Source organism: Phacochoerus africanus, chromosome 6 (assembly GCF_016906955.1).
Source record: "Phacochoerus africanus isolate WHEZ1 chromosome 6, ROS_Pafr_v1, whole genome shotgun sequence".
Taxonomy (NCBI): domain Eukaryota; kingdom Metazoa; phylum Chordata; class Mammalia; order Artiodactyla; family Suidae; genus Phacochoerus; species Phacochoerus africanus.
Window position 1 is genome coordinate 107,935,276 of NC_062549.1, and position 24,980 is coordinate 107,960,255.

The 24,980-nt window shown below is 41.1% G+C and overlaps 1 protein-coding gene across 1 annotated transcript in view; it reads left to right on the plus strand.

Annotated features, from left to right (window-relative positions):
• The window catches only part of SLC16A1 (solute carrier family 16 member 1), a 36,370-nt gene extending 13,151 nt beyond the window's left edge, over positions 1-23,219 (plus strand). The window contains exons 2-5 of the mRNA XM_047784980.1: positions 9,804-10,064; positions 15,107-15,250; positions 19,082-19,948; positions 21,123-23,219. Of these exons, the coding sequence (XP_047640936.1) occupies positions 9,848-10,064; positions 15,107-15,250; positions 19,082-19,948; positions 21,123-21,400 (1,506 nt within the window). The 5' untranslated portion in view covers positions 9,804-9,847 and the 3' untranslated portion in view covers positions 21,401-23,219. The remainder of the gene's footprint in view (positions 1-9,803; positions 10,065-15,106; positions 15,251-19,081; positions 19,949-21,122) is intronic.
• The last annotated feature ends 1,761 nt before the right edge of the window (positions 23,220-24,980 follow it).

A 24,980-nucleotide genomic window follows, 5' to 3' on the forward strand; every position in this document is an offset into this window, starting at 1 on the left:
CTTTTCTAGATCACAATAGAAATGAGGGCAGTTACAGATGTTAGGTTTCATCTGTTTCAAGATACTCTGGGCTCCTGAGAAGTATGTATTGTGGTCTTTCTTGGGAAAAATTCTAGCTTTAGGTAGAAAATGCTTTCCAAGAATATAGAGGTATTTGGGATTGTAAGAAAATATGAGGACAACTACAAGGAGTACCAAAGCCAAAAAACTCTTCAAGGAAAGGAAGTTATTATTTGTTTGTTTGTTTGTTTTGTCTTTTTGCCATTTCTTGGGCTGCTCCCACGGCATATGGAGTTTCCCAGGCTAGGGGTTGAATCGGAGCTGTAGCCACCGGCCTACGCCAGAGCCACAGCAACTTGGGATCCGAGCCGTGTCTGCGAGCAATGCCGGATCGTAAACCCACTGAGCAAGGGCAGGGACCGAACCTGCAACCTCATGGTTCCTAGTCGGATTCGTTAACCACTGAGCCACGACGGGAACTCCCGTCATTTTGTTTTCTAATGAAGTTATTGCACTTTCTTTTTGACTGACTAAAAATTGCAAAGATTGACATCCTTGATCAAAATTATTTTAATAATTGAGAGGTTATATAATATTTACAGTGCTTATCTGAAACAGAGCAGGACCCTATGGGGCCCTCCCAGGTGCAAATCTTTTCTGTGTCCCCCATTTCTAATTTGTAGGAAACCAGCTTCATTCAGCCTCCTTGAGGCCTTCCCTGCGTTCCAAAGGGCAAATTCAAACAGTTGCTCGGGGAAGGGAGGGAATGCAGAAACAAGGGAAGAGCAGTCAAGATGAAACATGGTTCTGGTTTCTCCTCAAAGAATATACATAAACAGTACTTTTGACTTTTTCTGTAGGAACTAAGGCTCCCACCCAAGTGCAAGTTGGTAACTTCAAGCTCAGCACACTGCCCCCACCCCCACCAGATGATTTTCTCTCTCTCTCTCTCTCTCTTTTTTTTTTTTTTTTTTTTTTTTAGTTATTTTTAGTTTTTTAGGGCTGAACCTGGGGCATATGGAGATTCCCAGATAGGGGTCAAATTGGAGCTACAGCTGCCGGTCTACACCAGAGCCACAGCAACGCGGGATCTGAGCCGCATCTACAACCTACACCACAGCCCACAGCAACGCTGGATCCTTAACCCACTGAGCGAGCCAGGGATCCAACCCACATCCTCATGGATGCTAGATGGGTTCATTAACGGCTGAGTTACGAAGTGAACTCTGAGATGATTGTCTTTTTAAAAACTTTCCTGGGAGTTCCCGTTGTGCCTCAGTGGTTAATGAATCCAGCTGGGAACCATGAGGTTGCAGGTTTGATCCCTGGCCTTGCTCAGTGGGGTAAGGATCCGGTGTTGCCGTGAGCTGTGGTGCAGGTTGCAGATTTGGTCCCAATCCTGTGTGGCTCTGGCATAGGCCAGCAGCTACAGCTCCTTTCAGATCCCTAGCCTGAGAACTTCCACATGCCGAGGGTGCAACCCTAGGGAAGACAAAAACAAAAAACTTTCATGGTCGAGCAGAGTCTTTGGAGTTGATTTTTGGATACCATCTCCCCAGGTTGCCAGCCTCCCGAATAAAGCAAACTTTCCATTCCTACCAGCACATCTCTCAAGTATTGGCTTTTCAGTAGCACATAGCTGAACCTGAGTTCAGTAACAAAGTATAAAATAATATATATAGTTTAAACAGACTCATAACCTACAGTGAAAAACAGTAGACAATCCTACTATTTCCCCTATTACATATGTATCAGCTTTTTTCTGTAATTAATCTACCCAAATTATAGTGTTGTTTACTGTAGCACTTTAAAAAAACATTGCCAAACTAACACTTCTCAAGTTTGAGTACAGTACCAAGAATATCCACAATTATCTGAAAAAGGCTATTAAAATACTCCCTTTTGCAACAAGATAATCTACTCAGAGTTGCTTTAGACCAAAAGCTTGTTAGGACACTCTGATCAGTGTGAATAATTTAAAAATCTGGAGATTATTAATAACTAAAATATTGGGTTTTTTAGGGACTGTTAAGTATGAACTAAATGAAGCAAGATCTAGAATCAGTAATATATTCTGAAGCATTCTAGTTAGCAAATAGTTAATTTCTCTTCAAGGATAGTATATTTAATTTCTTGTAATGTGGGTTAGATTTGCCCTGAATGATAAGGGAGATACAAACAGTTGCAAGTTCATTAAAACCAAGTTTACTTTTTTTAAGCTTCTTTATATGCTATTTGATCAAAATCATGCATTTTGTAACTGCTGAGTGTTGGGCTAGTCAGTTGCATAGTTTTATTTCTTCCTTTCACTGGTACCTTCTGCTTGTTTGTGGTTTTGTTTTATTTTATTTTTATTTTTTGTCTTTTGGCATATGGAGGTTCCTAGGGGTCGAATCAGAGCTACAGCTGCTGGCCTACGCCAGAGCCACACAACTTGGGAAGCGAGCCTCATCTGCGACCTACACCACAGCTCACGGCAATGCCAGATCCCTAACCCACTGAGCGATGCCAGGGATCAAACCTGCAACCTCACGGTTCCTAGTCAGATTCCTTAACCACTGAGCCACAACAAGAACTCCTTGTTTTGTTTTAAATTTGTTTTTGTTGTCTTTTACTATTTAATTTCAAAAAGGAAAAGAAAACAGTGTGAGGTTTGAATCTTGAGATTTACCTTGGGGCAAGCGGTTCTGAAAGCCATGAAGCTGGACTAGAGATTGAATCTTGAGATTTACCTTGGGGCAAGCAGTTCTGAAAGCCATGAAGCTGGACTAGGGCCATTTATAAATAGCAGTACATTAGCTACTTTAGCAGCAGTAGCTTCAATAGATCATCCTTTCTGGATTGTAATGTTTTCCATGTGAATGTGAAACCCCAGGCTGGCATATACTTAGTAACAAATTCTTTTAAGACAATTGATTTTAGATTCTTTCTGCCTCTTTTAGGTTCACAAACATGCCCTTGTCATTTTAGGGAATGACAGTTGCTTTGTTTTAAATGTTGTTGGGGAAAGTATAGAGAACATAATGACTACTATTTCCAAGGGCTTTTGTACCTCTGGCGTGGGGGCAGAACGTGGGCTGTGGGACGCTCAACCTTGGCTTCCCAGAGGTTTACTTGCCCAATTCCTGAGAGTTAGAAAAGGAGAGAAATCAGAAAATCTAGAAGAACTTCCCCATTACCCTATCACCCTTTTTTTTTTTTTTTTAAATCTTCCTGTCACTTTCAGGCAACTACTGGAGGGTCAGAATTAAGCTAGTTGAAAGGCTGCTGTACCCACGGTAAGAATTAAAATATTAAACGTTCATCTCTTTCAGCCTCAGGACTAAAGAGACTACCTCTTCTCACTGGGGCTCTGAATACTGTGTAAAGGGGCCTGCTCACGTAATTTACTTTTTGAATGCACCCTTTGTTAATAGCTGAGATTTGGTCTGTTAAAAAGAAAATGGTATGTTTAGATAATGATGTTACGCTTTTTCTGTCATGTACCATTACAATCTTTAAATTAGGAAGAACAGCTCTTATTTCTTCTTTCCTTCTGAATCTTTTTAAAACTTCTTGAAGTTTTAAATCTTACTTTTTACACTATGGAATGAGGTATTACTAAGTTGATGAGGCAAGTTTTCGTGACTAAAAATTGTAACTGCTATAACTAACTGGGACAAATTATAGCTGGCAGCCAAGCTCAAGGTTTAATCACGTCCAGCACGTATTAGCTGTTCGAGTCAGACTTTGATGTGTTAAATAGCTCTACCTTCTGTGCATGGGTGTCTCTGTGTGTGTGTGTAAACATTCTGAGGGAAATTAATCTTTTTAGTGGTTCTTTGAAAAATTTCAAGTGCTTTTCTCTTATTGCATATTTACATAAAGGAAAAACTCATAAAATTAATGCCTTGAGCAGTTCTGTTTAACATAATTTTAGAATCTAGACTGTTTGCTATAGTAGAACTGAGCTGTTAAATAGCTTTTAGTTATATTCAGTCCAGTAGAAATTTAAGGAAGTTTCAGAGTTCCTCTTGTGGCTCAGCAGAAGTAAATCTGACTAGTATCCATGAGGACACAGGTTCAATTCCAGTGCGTTAAGGATCCGGCGTTGCCATCAGCTGTGGTGTAGGTCGAAGACTCGGCTTGGATCTGGCATTGCTGTGGCCGTGGTGTAGGCAGGCAGGCAGCTGCAGCTCCAATTCGACCCCTAGCCTGGGAACTTCCATGCTTTTCAGGGCAGGTGTGAGCCTAAAATGACAAAAAAGGAAGAAAAGTTAGAATAAAAACAAAACAAAGCACATTGGAAATAGTCAAGGCAACGATGAAGAGTCAAGATGGGCACCTCAAACTGCCATGTGTGTTGCAGACATTTCAGTCAAATTGAGTTTTCAAACAGAAAATGAACAGACCATGCAGACAGCTGATGTTAAAAAAAAAAAAGAAAAGAAATTTAAGGAAGTTTCAACATGCAAATCTTTATATCACACCTGACTTATAGGTAAGTGAGAGGCTCTAGGACAAAGATCTTTACTCTTTAGGTTGTATTTTTAATGAAATTATTCTCCAGAACCTCAGATTCATATACCTTAACTAAAAATCATCTCTCCTGAGAATAGATGCCTGAGGTCTTCTGCTTTTCCTTTTTTTTTTTTTTTTTTGTCTTTTTGCTTTTTCTAGGGCCGCTCCTGCGGTGGCATATGGAGGTTCCCAGGCTAGGGGTCCAATCGGAGCTGTAGCCGCCGGCCTACACCAGGGCCACGGCAATGCCGGATCCTTAACCCACTGAGCAAGGACAGGGACCGAACCCACAACCTCATGGTTCCTAGTCGGATTCGTTAACCACTGCGCCACGATGGGAAGTCCTGCTTTTCCTTTTTTAATTTGCTTTATCCCAAAGCCCTTACCTCCACTGCAGAAGAAACATATAGCTCTTATTTATCCCAGCTCTTACTGTAGTTCACTGCCCCAGGCTATAAAAATCACTAAGAAGGGAACATTCCAGAATCCGTAGTCTCAGAGAAAGAGTCTCGTGACAGAAATCCAAAGAAGAATTAGGCAGAATATTAGAAGAGGCAGGACTTTGTTCCATCTGGAAAACCTGCCTCCAGTTGGAGTCTCAGAGGAGTGGAAAGAGGGAACAGTGAAGAATCACTATTTGAGTATGTGGTAGCTGAAAGCTTTTTTTAAATTGATGGGAATCCTGTCTTGTCAGTGTGATTATGTGTGAGTTATATAGTCTGTATTTTCTCATTAGGTCTTTTTTTTTTTTTTTTGATTTTTCTCTTGGCTTGGTAGATTTCCTTAAACTATAGGTTCATATTTACCTGGAATATCTGGAGTTCCCATCATGGCACAGCAGATACGAATCCAACTAGGAACCATGAGGTTGGGGGTTCCATCCCTGACCTTGCTCAGTGGGTTAAGGATCTGGCGTCGCCGTGAGCTGTGGTGTAGGTCACAGATGCGGCTTGGATCCAGTGTTGCTGTGGCTGTGGTGTAGGTGGGCAGCTGTAGCTCTAATTTAACCCCTAGCCTGGGAACTTCCATATGCTGCAAGTGCAGCCCTATAAAGACAATAAATAAATAAATAAATAAATAAATAAATAATCTGGAATATCCTTAGCCAATGACTTTTTTTTTTTTTGGTCTTTTTGCCATCTCTAGGGCCGCTTCTGCAGCACATGGAGGTTCCCAGCCAGGGGTCTAATCGGAGCTATAGCCACCGGCCTATGCCAGAGCCACAGCAACTCAGGATCCGAGCTGCGTCTACAACCTACACCACAGCTCACGGCAACGCCGGATCCTTAACCCACTGAGCAAGGTCAGGGATTGAACCCACAACCTCATGGTTCGTTCCTAGTCGGATTTATTAACCACTGAGCCATGACGGGAACTCCCAGCCATTAACTCTTGAAAATTGTCTCTTCCCACAGTCTCAATTCTGTTCTTACAATGTTTGCCAGATCCTCCCATTCTAAGCTCCATGTTTCTAAACCTCTCTCCATAGCTTCAGAATAACATTCTCCCCTGGATTTTATTTTCTTCAAATCCGTCCTCCAGTTCACTGTCTCTTTCTCTCTTCCCAGCAATGTTCAGTCTGGTGGTTGGTTAGCCCAGTACTAATTTCTTTGAATGCACTTTGCATTTCTAGAAGTTCTGTTTCAGATTAATTCATCTTTATTTATAGTGTGTGGTTTTTTCCTCCTAGTTTTTAAATGCCTTATTTTATGCTTTTGATCATTTTAAGTATCCATATCAAACGTCTATAGTTCCTTTTTTTTTTTTTTTTTTTGACTATGCCCATGGCATGCGAAAGTTCTTGGGCCAGGAATCTAACCCATGCCATAGCAGCAACCCAAGCTGCTACAGTGACAACCCTAGATCTTTAACCTGCTGCACTACTGCTCCTGTAGTTCTTGAATGTCTAATCTGGCTGTGTTGGACTGACTTTATTTACTTCACTCACAATTGATTCTTGGTGTGTTTTGAAATTTTCGATTGTCAGCTTATATTTGGCAGGGCTTTGTCTGTGGGAAATCTTTGCTAGCAAAGTCAAACATAATACATCTCTGAAAGAGCAACGGAGGTTTCCCACAGATGTTGCCCTGCCAAGCATAAGTTCTTACAGGCCTCTAGTTGTGAATTCTCAGGAGAGAGTCTTCTCTCCTTTCTCTTCTTTGTACTCTTCCTTTTCTTTCTTTTAACCATCCACATAGCCAAGGTAGAGGAATCTGCCTACCATCTCCTTTTGCTGCTATGTTGTCTCCCTGTGCCAGTGAGCAGATTTTTATCCTTGCCACTGTCCTTGATTATATTTTGTTTTGATCAGCTTTTTTTAGCTACACCTATGGCATGCAAAAAAGTTCCTGGGCAGGGATCAAACTGCAGCACAACAGTGATCTGAGCCGCTGCAGTGACAGCACTAGAACTTTAACCTGATGTGCCACAAGAGAACTACTGTAAACTTTTTTTGTTGTTTTTTGTCTTTTTAGGGCCACACCTGGGGCATATGGAGGTTCCCAGGCTAGGGGTCTAATCAGAGCTACAGCTGCTGGCCTACGCCACAGCAACGCCAGATCCAAGCCACATCTGTGACCTACAGCACAGCTCATGGCAATGCCAGATCCTTAACCCACTGAGCAAGGCGAGGGATTGAACCAGCAACATCATGGTTCCTATTCAGACTCATTTCCACTACGCCACGACGGGAACTCCTACTGTAAACTTTTTAATAAAAATACTGTTATGTGCCTTCAGAAATCTTTGCCTAAATTTTGATTTTTTTCAAACCATAAGGATTGATTAGCTGCTTAGTTGTTTAATTTCTTAGTAATATTTTGCAGTTTTCAGTGTACACATCTTATAGTTTATCAGATTTGTTCCTGTTCGGTTTTTTGATCTGTTGTAAATTGATTTTTTAAATTCTGATTGTTCATTGCTGGTTTATAGAAAGGCAGTCAATTTCTATTTATTGATCTTGTATCCTGAGATCTAGTTAAGTTCATTTTTAGTTCTTGTACTTTTTTTGTATATTCCTTAGTATTACCTGCATGAGCGATTATATCATCTGTGAATAAAGACAGCTTTACCTCTTCCTTTCTAGACTTGATGCCTTTTCTTTTTCTTGTTTGCACACATTGGCTAACACTTTTAGCCCAGTGTTGAGCAGAAGTGATAAGACCTATATCCTTGCTTTTAGGGAACCTTTCCGTAATGACTATCTTCTTCCTGCCCCTGCAGTGTCCATTGTCCTAAATCATATTTGACGTGTTCAGATGGATTGGAAGGAACAGAATTTAGGGCTTAACTACTACAACACTGCTCCTACACTGTAGAGCTCAGATTTGGGGGGTTTTTTTTGTCTGTGCCCATGGTATGTAGAAATTCCCAGACCAGGGGTTGAACCCAAGCCACAACAGGGACAATGCCAGATCCTTAACCACTAGGTTGCCAGAGAACTCCTAAAGAATGCTATAGCCAAGAGTGAGCTTGTCTTCTGTGACCTTTATTTACTGTAGTACTACAGTTTGGCCATAATTTGAAATTGATATGCTAACATAGGCGTTCCCATCGTGGTCCAGCGGAAAAAATCCACCTAGGAACTGTGAGGATTCAGGTGTGATCCCTGGCCTCGCTCAGTGGGTTAAGGATCTGGCGTTGCCATGAGCTATGGTGTTGGTTGCAGACATGGCTTAAATCCTGCTTTGCTGTGGCTGTGGTGGAGGCCGGCAGCTGTAGCTGCAATTGGACCCTGCCTCGGGTATGACCCTAAAAAAAAAAAAAAAAAGGTATGCTAACATAATATTTATTGTAAGATGAGTTATAATATAGGGTGGAAGTTGGATTTAGATAAGTTAAAGGAGACCTTCATGAGAACACAGGTAGGCCTACTAACAACACTCCCATCTTTTCCTTATTCATAATCTGACTGGAAATTTCATTTTCTAACAATGCTTTCCATTAGTACCAGGTGGCTGCAAGAAAAAGGGATGATCTTAGGTTTGAAACTACCATCTTTTGACATTATAACTTGTGAATTAACTCTATTGATTATTTGTTATTTAGAAGCTTTTCTTATAGTAAGGGAAAAAAATTTGAGTCAAAGAAATTAAATAAAAGGAAACTTCTGAAATAATTTTTCAGCCCATTAAATGAAATTCGTATGTGTTCAGAATGGACTTTCATTTTGCAAATTGCTACATATCTAGTGCGTCAGGTACCCACTTCCTGTTACTTTTAAGTCCGCACATAAGAGAAAGTAAAAAAGTTTTGAAGAGTTCCCGTCGTGGCGCAGTGGTTAACGAATCCGACTAGGAACCATGAGGTTGCGGGTTCGGTCCCTGCCCTTGCCCAGTGGGTTAACGATCCGGCGTTGCCGTGAGCTGTGGTGTAGGTTGCAGACGCGGCTCGGATCCCACGTTGCTGTGGCTCTGGCGTAGGCCGGTGGCTACAGCTCCGATTCGACCCCTAGCCTGGGAACCTCCATATGCCGCAGAAGCGGCCCAAAGAAATAGCAAAAAAAAAAAAAAAAAAAGTTTTGAAGAATACACGGGAAAGGGAAAAAACTTACAATGCCTATGTTAAAACCTGTAACTTTTGTAGGGTTTGTGTTAAGTGAAATGTCTATTGGCCAAGTAACATTGAGAAATAGTTCTTTCTGGGAGTTTTCCGTCGTGGTGCAGCAGAAAAAAATCCAACTAGGAACCGTGAGGTTGCAGGTTTGATTCCTGGCCTCAGTCAGTGGATTAAGGATCCGGCGTTGCCATGAGCCTGTGGTGTAGATCGCAGACACAGCTCGGATCCTTCATTGCTGTGGCTCTGGTGTAAGCTGGAAGTGGTAGATCCGGTTAAACCCCTAGCTTGGGAACCTCCATATGCCTCGGGTGTGGCCCTAAAAATACAAGAAAAAGATCAAAAAAATAAAAATCAGGAGTTCCCGTCGTGGCGCAGTGGTTAACGAATCCGACTAGGAACCATGAGGTTGTGGGTTCGGTCCCTGCCCTTGCTCAGTGGGTTAAGGATCCGGCGTTGCCGTGAGCTGTGGTGTAGGTCGAAGATGCAGCTCGGATCCTGCGTTGCTGTGGCTCTGGCATAGGCCGGCGGCTACAGCTCCAATTCGACCCCTAGCCTCGGAACCTCCATATGCCGCGGGAGTGGCCCAAGAAATAGCAAAAAATAAATAAATAAATAAAAATCAAAAATCAAAAAAAAGAAAGAAAAATAGTTCTGAGAGCTAGGTGTAAAGGGTGAAGTTTTTTGTTGTTGGGAATACCAGGTGGGAGTACTTTATTGCTGACATATTTAAAATTTATGTTGTTCAGATACTTGGATTTGAACTGCATTCTGGAACTTATCTACACTTACAATGCCACCGGCAGTTGGAGGTCCAGTCGGATACACCCCCCCAGATGGAGGCTGGGGATGGGCGGTAGTAGTTGGAGCTTTCATTTCCATCGGCTTTTCTTATGCATTTCCCAAATCTATTACTGTGTTCTTCAAAGAAATTGAAGGTATATTTAATGCCACGACTAGTGAAGTGTCATGGATATCTTCCATCATGTTGGCTGTCATGTATGGTGGAGGTAAGTATTGCTTTAATTTTCGTCAAGCAACCAGAGTCTCTGTTTTAGGTAACTTTTTTTAAAAAGTATTTTATTGAGTAAGGTGTTTTGAAAAGTCATTTCTTAAAGCTTTATGTTTAGAGTTACATCTTTTATTCTCGTTAGCAACGACAACTCTTGCTTTGTGTGTTCCACTATAGTATTCTGAAATAGAAACAAGAATTCGTGAGGAACCCTGATTTGTTCTACCTCAGTATCATTGAACTTAAAAAAAGCTCTCAGAAAAATGACATGTGCACAACATCATTTAAAATACTATTTTTCGGAGTTCCCGTCGTGGCGCAGAGGTTAACAAATCTGACTAGGAACCATGAGGTTGCAGGTTCGATCCCTGCCCTTGCTCAGTGGGTTAAGGATCCAGCGTTGCCGCGAGCTGTGGTGTAGGTCGCAGACCCAGCTCAGATCCCATGTTGCTGTGTGTGGCTCTGGCGTAGGCTGGCAGCTACAGCTCTGATTAGACCCCTAGCCTGGGAACCTCCATATGCTGCAGGAGCCGCCCAAGAAATGGCAAAAAGACAAAAAAAATAAAATAAAAATAAAATACTATTTTTCATTTTGGAACATCAAATCACAATTAAACATTTAAAAGTCAAAACCTCCCATAATAATAGATAATTGCTTAGTTAGTAGAGATTCTGAAGTCAAGATTTATTTATTGGGGTTGACAGTGTCTCTTGTTGCTTATTTAGCCAAGCTTTTACTTCTGTTAATCTTACTTTTTATGATAATTTAGTACCTCAAATTCCTGTCTCAAGAGCTCTTTAATAGCCAATACAGTGTTCTATATTTCAATTGTAAACCTTAGCCTTAGGCTTCTAATCTGGTAACATATTCAACCAGTTCTTTTAAGCCCTGCACACATTCCTCACTAGGCAAGGTGTTATAAGTGACAGTGAACACTGATCTTCATCCCTGCTTTTGGGAAGTTTGTAATCCTCTTGAGACAATAACATAAACTCACCAAACAGGAGTAAGTATTTGAAGTCATAATTTAGTTAAGTATTTGATTTCATTGCAGAGAAAAAGAGGTAAACTGGCTGCCTGAGAGGGAGATAAAATTGGGTGTCTGGGAAGACTTTTTTCCTACTGTATATATTTTTGTGCCTTTTAAATTTTGAACATATGTCTGTTTTGTCTATTAAGTACTTTTTAAAAGAACATAGGTGCTAAATTGTAGCACTTTTTTTTTTTTTTTTTCTCATGAGCTCTGAGAAATCAGAAGGGACTTTGGAATTTTCTAGCTTCTGAGAGCCAATAATTTTGGAGGCTCTGGACTCCACCTGCCAGGATTTCTAATCAGGTTTTCACTCTGATGGATTGAAGAAATTGGTATAAATGTTATCCAGAAGTACTGCAGGTGCTCAGTGTATCTTTAAGTTGGCTACAAACCAGAGTTTCACATGTTGCAATGCTGAGATGCCAAAGAGCTTGAGAACCATTTGCATTTTGCATCAAAAGTAAATGATGTCAGTTGTGCTAATTGCACATGACACTTTCTTTTGGGAAAACAGTTCCTTCTTTGTCCTCACCCAGAAATAACTAGCACATTTCTCTGAATTTGTGATATAATAGGCCTATAAACTGTACCCCTCTCTATTTTTAATGATAGCTAATTGGGGCCATTCTTCCTGAAATAACTCTGAAAGACAAATTGCATATCCAGAACCTTGTGGCAGAATTTTTACTAAATGGCTTCTTTTGTTTTGATTGGCTCCTAGGAGATATGTCCCCTTAAGAGTTATTACTTTTACAACTGCCTAATTCTTTTAACTTACCCATTTGAGCCACACCCTCAAAACTAATAATGTTTTGAGTGGTTTAAGGTTTTCTTTCTTTTCTTTCTCTTAGTTACCTACTCTTGGTTTATTTATTTGAATTTTTCCTTTTTTTAACAGAAAGTAAGAATTTACATATTTTCAGTTCCACAGTACTGTTGTCTTAACATTCCTAGTTTAGAGTTTAAAATAGGGCAAACTTGACAGCATTACTTCTACTTCGCAATCAAGTGTGACAGGGTTTTTTTGATCTTTGTAATTCTGACTATATAAAATCTATTTAATGACTTTTTTATGGAAGTATTTCGTGAATATTCTTTCAATATTTAATTTTTTAATCTTACACAAGCTGTAAATTCAGATTATTTCCACCCAGCTGTGGCCTAATATTTAAATGAAGTGGTCTCAGCATGTGGTAGTTTCTGAGCAAGGGATTGAACCTGTACCACAGCAGCGACCCAAGCCACTGCACTGACAATACAGGATCCTTAACCTGCTGCACCACAAAGGAGCTCCAATAGAAACTTCTTTCTACGTGTCCTTGGTTGAACCTGAAGTCTCTTTTGTGGCCAGTTCTTGACCAAGCCCCTTAGAGAGAATTGGTCCTCTGAAATACTAGGATATCAAAAGCTTTAATTCCTTGCATGTTTATTATATGCATTTATACATATATACATACAATAATGTGAAACTGGTTTTTTGGGGCCAGAGCCTATCCTTTTAATATTAGTAACCATTGGAGTTCCCGTTGTGGCACAGCAGAAATGAATCTGACTAGGAAGCATGAAGTTGCAGGTTTTCTATCCCTGACCTTGTTCAGTGGGTTAAGGATCTGGCATTGCCATGAGCTGTGGTGTAGGTCACAGATGTGGCTCAGATCTGCCGTGGCTATGGTGTAGGCTGGCAGCCGTAGCTCCAATTGGACCCCCAGCCTGGGAGCCTCCATATGCCACAGCTGCGGCCCTCAAAAGCAAAAAAAATACACACACACACACACACACACACACACATATATTAGTAGCCATACTACAATACTGAATAATAGCACTAGAATATGAGTAATGCAGAATTTTTCAAAGTGTTTATGGAAATAAAATGTCAGCATATGATTGATAGTATATTCTGAATATGTACATTCTTATGTTTATTTTTTATTTTTTTTTTGCTTTTTAGGGCCACACCCATGGCATATGGAGGTTCCCAGGCTGGGGGTTGAATTTGAGCTACAGCTGCTGGCCTAAGCCACAGCCACAGAAACGCAGGATCTGAGCCACGGCTGTCACCTACACCACAGTTCACAGCAATGCCTGATCCTTAACCCACTGAGCGAGGCCAGGGATTGAACCTACCTACTCATGGATACTAGTTGGATTCGTTTCCACTGCACCACAACGGGAACTCCCTCTATGTTTGTTTTTTAAAATAGACTTACTGTCTCCTAGAGAGCTAAATATAGAATAAACAGTAAGATCAGGATTTACTGTGCCAATAGAAGAAAAACAAGATTTGTACATCTTCTACTTTATAACTTAGTTCCAGAAATTATACATGTAATGGGGGAGAAAGTGGACTTGATTCAAAACTTGTTTCTCACTAGCTTTGTGACTTCTCAAATTCAAACATTAGTTCTTTTCTTAGTGCCCTCCTCCCTGCTGGAGCATTGCAGTGACCCTTATTTGCAGTCATATGCCTTAACCAGGCAGAAATGTTATAGTGTCAAAGTTTTCATCTCCAATGTCCGTAGCCATGAAGTAGGGACATGAGTATTCTTATAAATAAATGAAATTCAGTGAATGTCAAATGTCATTCAGTTTGTAATCAGCAAATAGTCTACTTAAGAGTTGTGTTACTGGGAGTTCCCATTGTAGCTCAGCAGTAATGAATCCGTCTAGTATCCATGAGGATGCTGGTTCCATTCCTGGTCTTGCTCATTGGGTTATGGATCCGACATTGCTGTGGTGTAGGTTGAAGACACGGCTCAGATCTGGTGTTGCTGTGGCTGTGGTGTAGGCCAACAGCAACAGCTCCTATTGGACCCCTAGCCTGAGAACCTCCATATGCTGCAAGTGCGGCCCTAACAAGCCAAAAAAAAAAAAAAAAACCGAAAAACTATTATTTGGTTTCTTCTCTTACATTCACGGAAAACTGATATTTTTGGTATGCATCTCTTTAGCTGAGGAAATTTAATATAGTTTTCTTAGGTAACACTCCATTTCCCATCCTTTGAAGTTGTTAAATGTGAGGATATTGACCATTATCTAACTTAATCTTCTCCTACAAACATATTTTCATAGTTTTGCTTCCACAAAACAGCGATAGAGGCATGGAACCAGGTTAATCCTAAAAGACATTCCATTTATTTCAATACCTGAGATATCTAGGTGTAACTAGAAACAGTTTTTGTTTTGTATTGTTTTAAATTTAATTGTCCTAATTGCAAAAACTACTTAACTTGGAAAAACTAAGTATGTATTTTTGCCCTTGTTTTTTCTTCCTTAAAAATATGACACAAGGAGTTCCCGTCGTGGTGCAGTGGTTAACGAATCCTACTAGGAACCATGAGGTTGCGGGTTCGGTCCCTGCCCTTGCTCAGTGGGTTAAAACAATCCAGCATTGCCGTGAGCTGTGGTGTGGGTTGCAGACGCGGCTCGGATCCCGAGTTGCTGTGGCTCTGGCGTAGGCCGGCGGCTACAGCTCCGATTTGACCCCTAGCCTGGGAACCTCCATGTGCCGCGGGAGCAGCCCAAGAAATAGCAAAAAAACAAAACAAAACAAAAAAATGACACAAACCACGTTTATGATGATGTGAAAAAATAAGCTAAAATCTCTCATCCTGTCTAAAAATTAATATAAAGCAAACGTAACTAAATGTGTGTTGATCATACCCTAGATAAATCAAGAATCCTATGAAAATCCATCACCAAGGAGTTTTCAGCCTGTTCTGCCATATAAGACAAAGACCAAGGATAGACTATAGTCTATTATATTTTACTACAGTTCCGTCCAATATTTCAAGTTAGATACACAATTAATGATTCTCTTGGCATCTTTATTTTCCAGCACACATACTTATGATTATGAAATAATTATAGATAGCAGTATTCTCACCGTTGCCTTTTGTTGCATCTGCTAATTTTGGAGGACTTGTTATTTAGTGTTGTTACTGCCTTTGTAGATGTGGGGTGGGTCTCTTTCCTCTGTGTTACTAAAATTTTGCTTATCTCTTAGGTCCTATCAGCAGTATCCTGGTGAATAAATATGGCAGTCGTCCAGTCATGATTATTGGCGGCTGCTTGTCAGGCTGTGGCTTGATTGCAGCTTCCTTCTGTAACACCGTGCAGGAACTTTACTTGTGCATTGGAGTCATTGGAGGTGAGTTGATTCATTTTCAAACACAGTAGGTGTTTACTGTTGAATAAATGAATGGACAGAAAGAACTGATTGTATCCCTTGTCCTAAGAATAGTCAGTGGTTGTAGATAGAGTGGGAATTTGTTGCAAGGGTGGTCACTGGTTACTATTCTCTCACTATCTGTTCCTCTCACAGGGAATAGGCTGTGCTGTTGGAGCAGGAGAGAATGTTCAACATAAAAGCATCAGGAATTACCTGGTAGAACGTCCAAGTCTATTTCTGAGCAATAGAGAATCTGCTTGATAATTCCTTCCCCCCTTGTTTTAATAACCAAATTAAGATAGTGAATTGCTGATGAGCATGATAAAGATTACTCATGGTTTCACAATCCAGAGACCTTGACTACTAATATTTGGATGTACATTCTTCCCAACATTTTTCTATATACTAACATGATTTTTTCAGAACAAGAAAGGATAAGACAACGTAAAATACCTTGTAACCAGCTTTTTTCTTTCACTTAACAATAGATCATGAACAGCCATAATATGTATGCCAGGCACTGTCTACGTGCTGTGGGCATAGGGGAGGAAACAAGTCAGGCAAAGTTGTGCTTCTTCATGGGAGGAGGCAGACACTCTACTCACAGATCGATGATAGGAGTTACCGTTGTGGCTCAGTGGTTAACGAACCCGACTAGGTCCTTGAGGATTCCGGTTCAATCCCTGGCCTAACTCAGTGGGCTAAGGATCTGGCGTTGACCTGTGCTGTGGTGTAGGTTGCAGACACAGCTCAGATCCTGCATTGCTGTGGCTGTGGCGTAGGTCGGTAGCTACAGCTCCATTTGGACCCCTGGCCTGGGAACCTCCATATGCCACAGGTGTGGCCCTAAGAAAAAAGACAAGCTCCCCCCCGCGCACCAGAAAAACAGATGAATAAATCAGAGAAATCAGGGAGTTAGCACTACTCCACAGAGCCTTGAAATGAAGTGTTGTGACAGGGATGGACTAGATAATCAGCAATGCTAAGACCTCACTGAAGAGGTGACCTTAGTAGAGATATGAGTGACAGCAGGGAACTCGCTTTGTGAAAGAAGATTTAGGGGAACATAGGCCCTAAATCAGCATCATGCTTACTTATTGGCACAGGTGACAGTGGTCCTGTGTGACATCAGGGAAGGAGGTAAAGGTTAAGGTTGAAGGTTATGGACAGGAGGCCATTAGCAGGTTTGAAATCGGGGAGTGACCTAGTTTGGTTTATTGGTTTAAGTCTCTGTGAATAGCTTAGACATAAATGGTAGGGAGCAAGGGGGACCAGGGAGAGCATTTAGAAGTTATTTGAATATTTACTTATACTACCACCATCTGTTGAGTAATTCCTTTTGCAGTAATTAAAAATGTCACTTTTTGGCGTTCCTGTTGTGGCTCAGTGGTTAATGAATCCGACTAGGAACCATGAGGTTTCGGTTAGATCCCTGGCCTTGCTCAGTGGGTTAAGGATCTGGCGTTGCCCTGAGCTGTGGTGTAGGTTGCAGATGCCGCTTAGATCCCATGTTGCTGTGGCTCTGGTGTAGGCCTGTGGCGACAGCTCTAATTAGATCCCTAGCCTGGGAACCTCCATGTGCCTTGGGAGCAGCCCTAGAAAAGCCAAAAAGACAAAAAAAAAAAAAAGTGGGATACCTGGATCATATGGTATAACTACTTTTAATTTTTTGATTAATCTTCATACTGTGTTCCATAGTGTCTACACCAACTTACATTCCCACCAACAATGTAGGAGGGTTCCCTTTTCTCCATATCCTTGCCAACAGTTGTTATTTCTTGTCATTTTGGTAATAGCCATTCCAGCTGTTGTGAGGTGATCTCATTGTGATTTTTTTTCTTGAATTTCCCTAATGGTTAGACATGAATATCTTTTCATGTGCCTCTTGGCCATCTGTATGTCTTCTTTGGAAAAAGATCTATTCAGCTAGTCTGTCTGTTTTTTTTTGTTTTGTTTTGTTTTTGTTTGTTTTTTTTTTTGTCTTTTTGCTATTTCTTTGGGCCGCTCCTGCGGCATATGGAGGTTCCGAGGCTAGGGGTCCAATCGGAGCTGTAGCCACCGGCCTATGCCAGAGCCACAGCAACGCGGGATCCGAGCCGCATCTGCAACCTACACCACAGCTCACGGCAACGCCGGATCGTTAACCCACTGAGCAAGGGCAGGGATCGAACCCGAAACCTCATGGTTCCTAGTCGGATTCGTCAACCACTGCGCCATGACGGGAACTCCCTGTCTGTTTTTTTAATTGGGTTTTTTGTTGTTGTTGAGTACAATGAATTCTTTGTATATTTTGGACATTAACCCCTTATCAGATTTTATTTGCAAATAACTTCTCCCATTCAGTAGGTTTCCTTTTTATTGATCCATTTCCTCGTTTACACAGAAGCATTTTAGTTTGATGCAATCCTATATTTATTTTTGCTTGTTTTCATTGCCTGAAGAGGAGACATATCTAGAAGTATATTGCTAAGACCATACTGCCTATGTTTTCTTCTAGAAGTTTTATGGTTTCAGATCTTATATTTAAGTCTTTTTTTTTTTTTTTTGCTTTTTAGGGTTGCATCCACGCCATATGGAGGTTCCCAGGCTAGGGGTTGAATTGGAGCTACAGCTGCCAGCCTATACCGTAGCCGCAGCAATGTGGGATCTGAGCTACATCTGCAACCTATACTACAGCTCATGGCAACGTCAGATCCTTAACCCACCAAGCAAGGCCAGGGAGCAAACCCTAGTCCTCGTGGATACTGCTTGGATTCATTTCTTCTGAGCCACAACAGGAACTTCTATAATTAAGTCTTTAACCATTTTGAGTTAGTTTTTTGTATATGGCGTGAGATAGTGGTCTAGTTTCTTTCTTTTTCTGCATGTGGCTGTGCAGTTTTCTTAACACAATTTATTGAAGAGACTATCCTTTCTCTAGTGTATGGTCTTTGCACCTTTGTTGTAAATTAATTGTCCATACATGTATGGGTTTATTTCTGGGATCTCAATCCTGTTCCATAGATCTATGTATCTCTTTCTCTGCCGGTAGCATCCGGCTTTGTAGTATAGTTTGAAATCAGGGAGTGTGAGTCCTCCAACTTTGTTCATTTTTCTCTGGATTACGTTGGCTCTTTGGGGTCTTTTGTGGCTCCATATAAATTTTAGAATTTTTTTGTTCTATCTCTAAAAAACTGTCCTTGGGATTTTGATAGGGACTACATTGAACTTGTGGGTTGTTTTAGGTAATAAGGCATTTTAACAATTCTTCCAATCCATGAGCACAGACTATCTTTCCCTTTATTTTTTATTACTCAATGAATTTTATTACATTTATAGGTGTACAACAATCATCACAACCCAATTTTATAGCATTTCCATCCCAAACCCCAGGAGCATCCCCCCACCCCCCAACTTGTCTCATTTGGAAACCATGTTTTTCAAAGTCTGTGAGACAGTATCTGTTCTGCAAAGAAGTTAATTGTGTCCTTTTTTTAGATTCCACATGTAAATGATAGCATTTGATGTTGATGTCTCATTGTCTGACTTCACTTAGCATGATAATTTCTAGGTCCATCTATATTGCTGCACATGTCATTATTTCTTTCCTTTTAATGGCTGAGTAGTATTCCATTGTGTATGTGTACAACCTCTTCTTGATCCACTCTTGTGGATATTTAGGTGGGCATTTGGGTTGTTTCCATGTCCTATTGTCTTTCCATTTATTTTTATCTTTTTGAATTATATGCCTCTTATTTTCTTGGTTAATTAATTCCAAATATATTTCTGGGATTTATTGCAGTATGTGATTCGTTTTTCCCCTCTCCCCAGGTCTTGGGCTTGCCTTCAACTTGAATCCAGCTCTGACCATGATTGGCAAGTATTTCTACAAGAGACGACCGTTGGCAAATGGATTGGCCATGGCAGGCAGCCCTGTGTTCCTCTCTACCCTGGCCCCCCTCAATCAGGCTTTCTTCGGTATCTACGGCTGGAGAGGAAGCTTCCTAATTCTTGGGGGCTTACTGTTAAACTGCTGTGTAGCTGGAGCCCTGATGAGACCAATAGGGCCCAAGCCAACCACTGCAGACAAATATAGATCCAAAGAATCCCTTCAGGAAGCTGAAAAATCTGAAGCAAAAAAGGGGGCAAGTGATGCAAATACAGATCTCATTGGAGGAAACCCCAAAAAAGAGAAACAGTCAGCCTTCCAAACCCTTAATAAATTCCTGGATTTATCCCTGTTCAAGCACAGAGGCTTTTTGCTCTACTTGTCTGGAAATGTGCTCATGTTTTTTGGACTATTTACACCTTTGGTGTTTCTTAGTAATTATGGCAAGAGTCAACATTACTCTAGTGAGAAGGCTGCCTTCCTTCTTTCCATCCTGGCTTTTGTTGACATGGTAGCCAGACCCTCTATGGGACTTGTAGCCAACACCAAGTGGATAAGACCTCGAGTACAGTATTTTTTTGCTGCTTCTATTATTGCAAATGGAGTGTGTCATCTGATAGCACCTTTATCCTCCAGCTATATAGGGTTCTGTATTTATGCGGGATTCTTTGGATTTGCATTTGGGTGGCTCAGCTCAGTATTATTTGAAACACTGATGGACCTTGTTGGACCTCAGAGATTCTCCAGTGCTGTGGGATTGGTGACCATTGTAGAGTGCTGTCCTGTCCTCCTGGGGCCACCACTTTTAGGTATAGTATGTCTCCTTATTTCTGTAGTTCTGTTCACATAAAACCAGCATGGAAAATTGGGATGGTGATAGAAAACAGAAATCAGTAGGCTGCCTGATGGTGGACAGCTAGGCTTTCTCATTTCTGTATCTGTGCTAGTACGGTGCTTACTGAGCATAGCATAATTGCTCAAACGCTTACAGATTTAGAGTATCAGTATGAAAGAGGAGTTAGGTATTTTTACAAATGGCATTGTTTTTTAAAATGTTTTCTTTTCGGAGTTTCTTTTGTTGCTCAGCGGTTACTCTAACATTTTACTATAACAAAGATTTAACGGCCAAAAAAAGTTTGGAAATGCCGAAATAAATGTCTTTATCAGACCTTAGGAAGCCGTTAATAGAAGCCTATGAGGACTTCCCACTGAGCTGGATTAAGAGTCCAGCTGCAGCTGCTCAGGTTGCTGTAGAAGTGCAGGTTCTACCCCTAGCCTGGCACAGTGGGTTAGACGATCCGGCATTGCTGCAACTGTGGCATGAGTCGCAGCTGAGACGTGGATTCAGTCCCTGCCCTGGGAACGTCCATGTGCCACAAGTGTGACCATAAAAAAGAAGAAAAGACTGATGTGTCGTTTGCAAGTTCCTTGACTTGGGAAACCTCAGGGAGGTGCCCTGTAGCACAGTTCCGGGCCTCAGAGCAGACTTGCTGGGTTTAACGTGTGTTCAGCGATGGGCAGGAGGAGAGCATCTTGCTGCTCTGAGGGTTAAGCACCGAGAATGGTGGGAAGGTGTTGCCGTTGCTTCTTTAGCAGAGGATGAGTGTTCAAGGAAAGCTCCTTGGGAAACGCTGATGTCACAGAAAGAGCCTTGGCCTGGAGACTGGAACGAGCTCTCTGGCCTTGGGCGAGACTCCTGAACCTCTTTTGAGCCACAGATTTTTCCATTGAATATGGAGAGAATTGATCCTACGTGACCTCTAGGTCTTTCCCAAATCAAATTTGCCAAGATGTAATTATTTTTTCACGTTGCTAAAGATAGCAGAATGTGCAGGGCCGTCCAAAATCAGTGTGACATCGTAAACAAAAGATCAGAAAATACTTAGCAGGTAATTTGTCATGTGTGGACTCTGAGTGGGTCCTTAAGCTTTATTTGGGAAAAGGTATGATTGTTGACCTAGTTTGTTTTTGATATACTTTTAGGTCGTCTCAATGACATATACGGAGACTATAAATACACATACTGGGCATGTGGCATAATCCTGATCATCTCAGGCATCTATCTTTTCATCGGCATGGGCATCAACTACCGACTTCTGGCAAAAGAACAGAAAGCAGAGAAGCAGCAGATAAAGGAAAACAAAGAGGAGGAGACCAGTATAGACGCTGCTGAGAAGCCAAAAGAAGTTACTGATGTAGCAGAATCTCCAGAGCAGAAAGGCATAGAAGGAAGCCCCAAAGAGGAGGAGAGTCCAGTTTGAACCTGTGAGGCTGAAGAGCAGATGGAACAGCTCACGACCCAAGATATTTTAAGATTCTCTGTTGTCCTGTGATCTTCCAGTGGTGCTCAGTGCAAATACTGGACATTTGTGTGGGAGCCATACCAGGGGTTCATTGATGGAATTTGTGTTTCACTCCTTATGAGTAGCCTGAATTAAAAATGCCATAGCCTTTGGGGAGGGAGTGGTTGAAAAAGAATGAGGGAAACAAGTTAGTTTTATTTTGGGTTTTTGTTTGTTTGTTTTTTAAAATCTTAGTTTTTAACAGACAGTGTCATGAAGATTATAACATGTGCCTTAAGTTTTAGTCTTTAGAACTCTCTAGAGAGCCTTAACTTTTTAAACCATTCTGCTTAATTCATTCATTTTAAGTGTTCTGTTACAAGGAAAAATTACTAGTTTGAGGCAAATCTAAAATCTTAATCTTGCTTCATTATTATTTGTAACATATCATCAGGCATTGTCACTAGAAGATTTATGAATAGAAATATTTGTTGAAAGTTGGGGGTTTTATAAAATCCTGACTAAAATATTTTCCTAGCATCGATAGTTGCATGGCATGTGTGCCTGCTAGATATATATTTAGGAAATTTAAGGCATAAAACTTTGGAAACACCTTGGCTGTTCCAGATGCACTGTACTCAGCAGCAGCCCTCTGGTATCTTTTCTTGGGTTGCTTTGTAGAAGCCAAGTGCTTGAGAGTTGACGTCATTAATTTACTATTCTTGCTCCCCTTTCCAAAGAAACATTTTGAGTGGTTATAGATCACTGCCCCTTTTGAGAGCACATAGTATTTTTTTTCCCCACTGTAAAAGTTAGTATTAAAATACACAAAACTACGTATTTGTGCCTCCTTAGCAAATTAAACATAGATATTTCAAACAGCAGCCGAATTCAGCTTAGGTTTTTCCCAAACTTCGGTTAAACTGTGAGATTTGGAATCTTTTTTGTTTTTCCTGGAATTTCCCCCCTTTGATTCATAGTGGTTCCATTTATGTCTGCATCCAGCTTAGCTCTATGTGTCAGATATTCATTCTTTATGTGTTCAGTTATTTCTTTTTAATGTTTGTTACTTAAAGAGAGCCAGAGAGATTTGGCCCAGACAAACCAATAAGGATAAGATTGGGAGAGAGGTTGTTATGTGTGGTTATCAGTTGGTAACTCCTTTGTTCTAAGAAGGCCTTAAAGAAAATTATGTTTTGCTTAGAATTATTGGACACATTCTTACTCTTTACACAAGCCTAAAGATTTTGTGACCCTTTTCAGTTATCTGAAAAGTAGAGAAATGGGTTTAGTAGAAGAATAGGAAGGAGGGTGGACCAGAATGAAAACTGTAAATATTTTTTAACCTAATCTTTTAAATTACAGCAGGAAGATAATGGTAGACATTCAGTGAATTATTTCAGTGCATCTAAAAATATTTTAATTGACAGTGTGAAAGTATAGATATAAAACCTTATTTAAGAGGCTGGCTTTTTAAAATAAATTTTTTTTTAAGAAATGTTTCTTCCTCCAAATGTTTATTTTCTTGAGGAGAACATTGTCTTCATTTTCAAGATTCAATTTGGCCATTGCTAATATTAAATAATTCAGCTTATGTGCTTTGGGATTTGTGTATATGGCTTATTTTGCTTTTTCTCCTTACCTCTTTAAGGCAAGCAGGAGAGGAATTTTGGAACTATTCAGTTTGGACTCTGACATTTTCCATAGACCTAACCTCTGAGTGCTTCTATCCCTTTCTGTGAAAAAAAGGATCACCTTGAATAGAGTATTACAAGTAAAAAACGTGGGGAAAAGTAAACTGGGTGTATAGGATTATTTTCCCCCATCCCGGCTGTCAAGCTACATCCACACCTAAGACTCTGCTTCGTCATTTTCCATTAGTTGCATCTCGCTAGTGAAGTGAGGGGGCTTTGGTGCAGACTGACCACCATTTATTTATTCACAGAAAGGGTTCTGAGGTTGCTGCATTCAGAAACATGTTAAAAACTCACTCATACCTGCACTTAAACCTTTTATCACCCAGTCCAACTCTGACTTTTCCCACTGAAGATACAAGCTGAAGGGATTTTTGTCTTTTTTTTTGTCTTTTTCCAGGGCCGCTCCTACGGGCACATGGAGGTTCCCAGGCTAGGGGTCTAATCAGAGCTGTAGCCACCAGCCTACACCAGAGCCACAGCAACTCCGGATCCGAGCCGAGTCTGCAACCTACACCACAGCTCATGGCAACGCCGGATCCTTAACCCACTGAGCAAGGCCAGGGGTTGAACCCGAAACCTCATGGTTCCTAGTCAGATTCATTAACCACTGAGCCACGATGGGAACTCCAAGCTTAAGGGGTTTATTCAAGATCAATTTTGGCAACAGAGCCAACACTAAACCCGTATAGGCCTGCTCTGCCACCTGTTGCTTGTCAACAATCAGCTAATCTGTGCTGCAGTGTGGTGTCAACCCCAGATGCACCTGGGCGTTCTGACTGGGCAGTCTCTTGTCCCTTGCTCCATGTGAGGAATGACTAGACCTAAGTTTTATTTCAGTTGACACAGTTTCAGTGGCTGCTTTGGGAAATCAAGTACCTGCCTATCTTTGCTCTCCTCTGTTCCACGCCCTCTGTCTCTAAAGACACAGAGAAGTTATGGACAAAGAGACTTGGGACTGTTCAAGAGTACACTCTGAAATAGCTTCCCAAGTCAAAAGCTGGAAAATAATTTAAGAACCTGATAGGGTAGGCAGTTGCAGATGATCGTGGCAACAAGACCATAGTATCACGTTATAGTCCTCTTTTGAGATTAATCAGGAGTGCCCCTCCCCCAACTTTTGGTTGGAAAGATGAGAAAGGTTAACAGTTAAGTTCCCACCTTTGCAACATGGCTTGTTTTAATAAGCTCAGGTATTTTAAGAAAGGTTAATGATAGACTTGGGTCGCTATGAAAACTTGATAGGAAGTAATGGCCCTGGCTTGCCCAAATGTTAGCAATTAAGCCAAGTTACCTTGGATTAGAAGTTATCACAGGCAGTTTCAAGAATAGCATTCCTGGAGTTCCTGTCGTGGCGCAATGGTTAACGAATCCGACTAGGAATCATGAGGTTGCGGGTTTGATCCCTGCCCTTGCTCAGTGGGTTAACAATCCGGCATTGCCATGAGCTGTGGTGTAGGTCGCAGACGCAGCTCGGATCCCATGTTGCTGTGGCTGTGGCATAGGCCGGTGGCTACAGCTCCGATTCGACCCCTAGCCTGGGAACCTCCATATGCCGAGGGAGCGGCCCAAGAAATGGCAAAAAGACAAAAAAAGAAAAAAAAAGAAATGCGTTATAGCTTTATGGTTTCAGATTCAGTCACTCTTTCCCCTATTTAGTCTGGCCACAAATCAGTCAAATGAGAGCCATTGGTGGAGTATCTTTCTCCTCACCTGAACAGCATTGATTTACTTCTTGCTGACTTTTATCTTGACTTGCTAGAGGAAACTGGAATAGCTAGCAAATGAATCACAGTCTACTTGTTACTTAACAATACAGGCTACTGGGGCTCAGAGGCTGTGTGACCTCAAACCTTAGCATCAGG